At 41.9% G+C, this 2,539-nt stretch overlaps 1 protein-coding gene across 1 annotated transcript; it reads right to left on the bottom strand.

The window, feature by feature from the left end:
• Nucleotides 1-1,805: 1,805 nt before the first annotated feature.
• On the bottom strand, nt 1,806-2,160 carry LOC113930898 (gamma-aminobutyric acid receptor-associated protein-like). The gene has a single exon (XM_035725656.1). The coding sequence runs from the start codon at nt 2,158-2,160 to the stop codon at nt 1,807-1,809; it is 354 nt and encodes a 117-aa protein (XP_035581549.1). The 3' UTR covers nt 1,806.
• Between the last annotated feature and the right edge of the window lie 379 nt (nt 2,161-2,539).

Here is a 2,539-nt window from a genome sequence, read left to right as displayed (position 1 = left end):
ACTCTTTGCATTTGATAGCATGTGTGCAGGCTCTTTTTCTTTAAGGAGACATTCTGATTGATTCACATTAGGATTTTATGATCCAGAGGAAGCTTTCTGTAAAAGCATAATTTTGCACTAAGATTTCCAAGTCCCTCTTCCTTTGCAATCTAATTCACTGCATTAGTTGAGTATAGGTTTGGCTAAATGTAAGGCACCCATAATAACAGTGCTTAAGCAAGAGAGTTTCATTCTCTCATTAGAGGTCTCAGGGGCCTTGGTGACCTTGCTCTTGTGGGTCTGTCCAGTGTCCAGGCTTCTTACTTCTTTTTGTTTAGCTTTTGCAGGGATGCTGTCATCAAGCTCATGACCATGTCTCCTGTCAGCTGAAAGGAGCAAAATAAGGGAAGAGGTATTCCTACTCTTTAAAAGCACAAACTGGAAGTTGCAAAAGTCATTTCTGTTCATGATCAATGGACCAGAACCTTATCACTTAGCCTCACTTAGTCGCAAGGCGGGCTGGGAAATGTAGTTTCTATGCTGACTGGCCATATACCCAGGTAAAAATTGGAGACTCTATGACTATAGAAGCAGAGGGGAGCTAGCAGTTTCTGCACATTCCCCAACCGCAACCTTACAATACCTCAGTACCTAGGGATCCAAGGGAAAAAAACACTCCTCACCATGATCCTTTATTGCCTTCTTGCTTTCTCCACTATTGTAGCTCTTTTCCTGTCTTTTGCATAGCCGATAACTGGAATCTTAGGGAAAATATGGAGGGCTTATGTAAGCAAATATGATTATTTAACATTTCTTTCTTTTTAAAATTTATTTATTTTACTTGTTTTTCATTTATTTTTATTTTAATTCCAGTATAGTTAACGTACAGTGTTATATTAGTTTCAGGTATATAATATAATGATTCAACAATCTATACCTTACTCAGTGTTCATCATGACAAGTGTACTCTTAATCCCCATCACCTATTTCACCCATTCCCCTACCCACCTCCCCTCTGGTAATCATCAGTTGGTTCTCTATAGTTAAGAGTCTGTTTTTTGGTTTGCCTCTTTTTTCTGTGTTCATTTGTTTTGTTTACATATGAGTGAAATCATATGGTATTTGCTTTCTCTGACTCACTTATTTCACTTAGCATTACACTCTCTAGATCCAACCATGTTGTTGCGAATGGCAAGATTTCATTCTTTTTATGGCTGAGTAATATTCCATCGTGTGTGTGTGTGTGTGTGTGTGTGTGTGTGTATAATCTCTTCTCTATCCATTCATCTATTGATGGACACGTGTATTGCTTCCATAATTTAGCTATTGTAAATAATGCTGCAATAAACATAGGGATGCATATATCTTTTCAAATTAGTATTTTCATATTCTTTTTTTTTTTTCAGCTTGGTGGTTTCCTCTTTATTGATGTGCCTCCTACCTTCCCCCCACAATTTCAGTCCCTTCCATCTACCCCCAAAAAAGAAGGTAGTGAAAGGAAGGGAATGTTGGGGTTCTGAGCCCCTTGGGCAGTTAGAAAGGGAACAGAAACCAAAACAATCACTGGATGTGACAGACTGACAATCGAGAAGTCTAAAGCAGAGTGGGACAGGTGGTAAGAGAAAGGGGAGAAAGGAGAGGTCCAAGAGGTCACCTCCCCCATGAGCCCTCCTGCTAAGAGGGGCTGGAAGAGAGCCTCAAACATTAGGAAGTGCAGGTCCTGAAGAAGGGAGGTGGTGGTTGAGCCCGGAGGAGGAGTAGGTCAAGGAAGGGGGGGGCCACCTCTCTCTTTGTAGAACGGGACCCCCTGCCTCAGGGGGAGCAGCTTCACAGACTGTAGACACTTTCATCACTGTAGGCAATGTACAGAAAGAAGTCCTCTTCATGGTGTTCCTGGTATAGCTGACCCATTGTGGCACTGGTGGGTGGAATGACATTGTTGACAAAGAAAAACAAGGCATCCTCAGCTCGGAGATGAATTCGCTTCCAGATCAAGAAGTAGAACTGACCAACTGTGAGATCGGAAGGCACCAGATATTTCTTTTTGTCCAGGTCTCCTATCCGAGCTTTGGGCGCCTTTTCTACTATCACCGGAACCCAGTCCGGGTATTTCTTTTGGATCTTCTCGCCTTCAGAGCAGTGTTTCTTGAACGGATGCTCCTCTTTATACACAAACTTCATCCTCCTGGGAACCGGGTGGGACTGGGCTGGGCTAAGGGAACCCGGGGGGGGGGTGCGGGAGCGGGACAGGGGGCGGCAGCGACGGCAGCCATATTTTCATATTCTTTGGGTAAATACCCAGTAGTGGGATTACTGGATCATATGGTAATTCTATTTTTAATTTTTCGAGGGCACTCCATACCATTTTCCAGAGTGGCTGCACCAGTTTGTATTCCCACCAACTATGCATGAGGGTTACCTTTTTTTTTCTTTAAATTTTTTATTATGTTAATCACCATACATTACATCATTAGTTTTTTTTTTTTTAAGTTGAGTGGGTTGGTTCATTGATTTTTTTTTTTAAAGATTTTATTTATTTATTCATGAGAGACAGAGGGCG

The sequence above is a fragment of the Zalophus californianus genome, chromosome X (assembly GCF_009762305.2).
Source record: "Zalophus californianus isolate mZalCal1 chromosome X, mZalCal1.pri.v2, whole genome shotgun sequence".
NCBI lineage: Eukaryota > Metazoa > Chordata > Mammalia > Carnivora > Otariidae > Zalophus > Zalophus californianus.
This window is presented reverse-complemented; position numbering and strand designations above follow the sequence as displayed.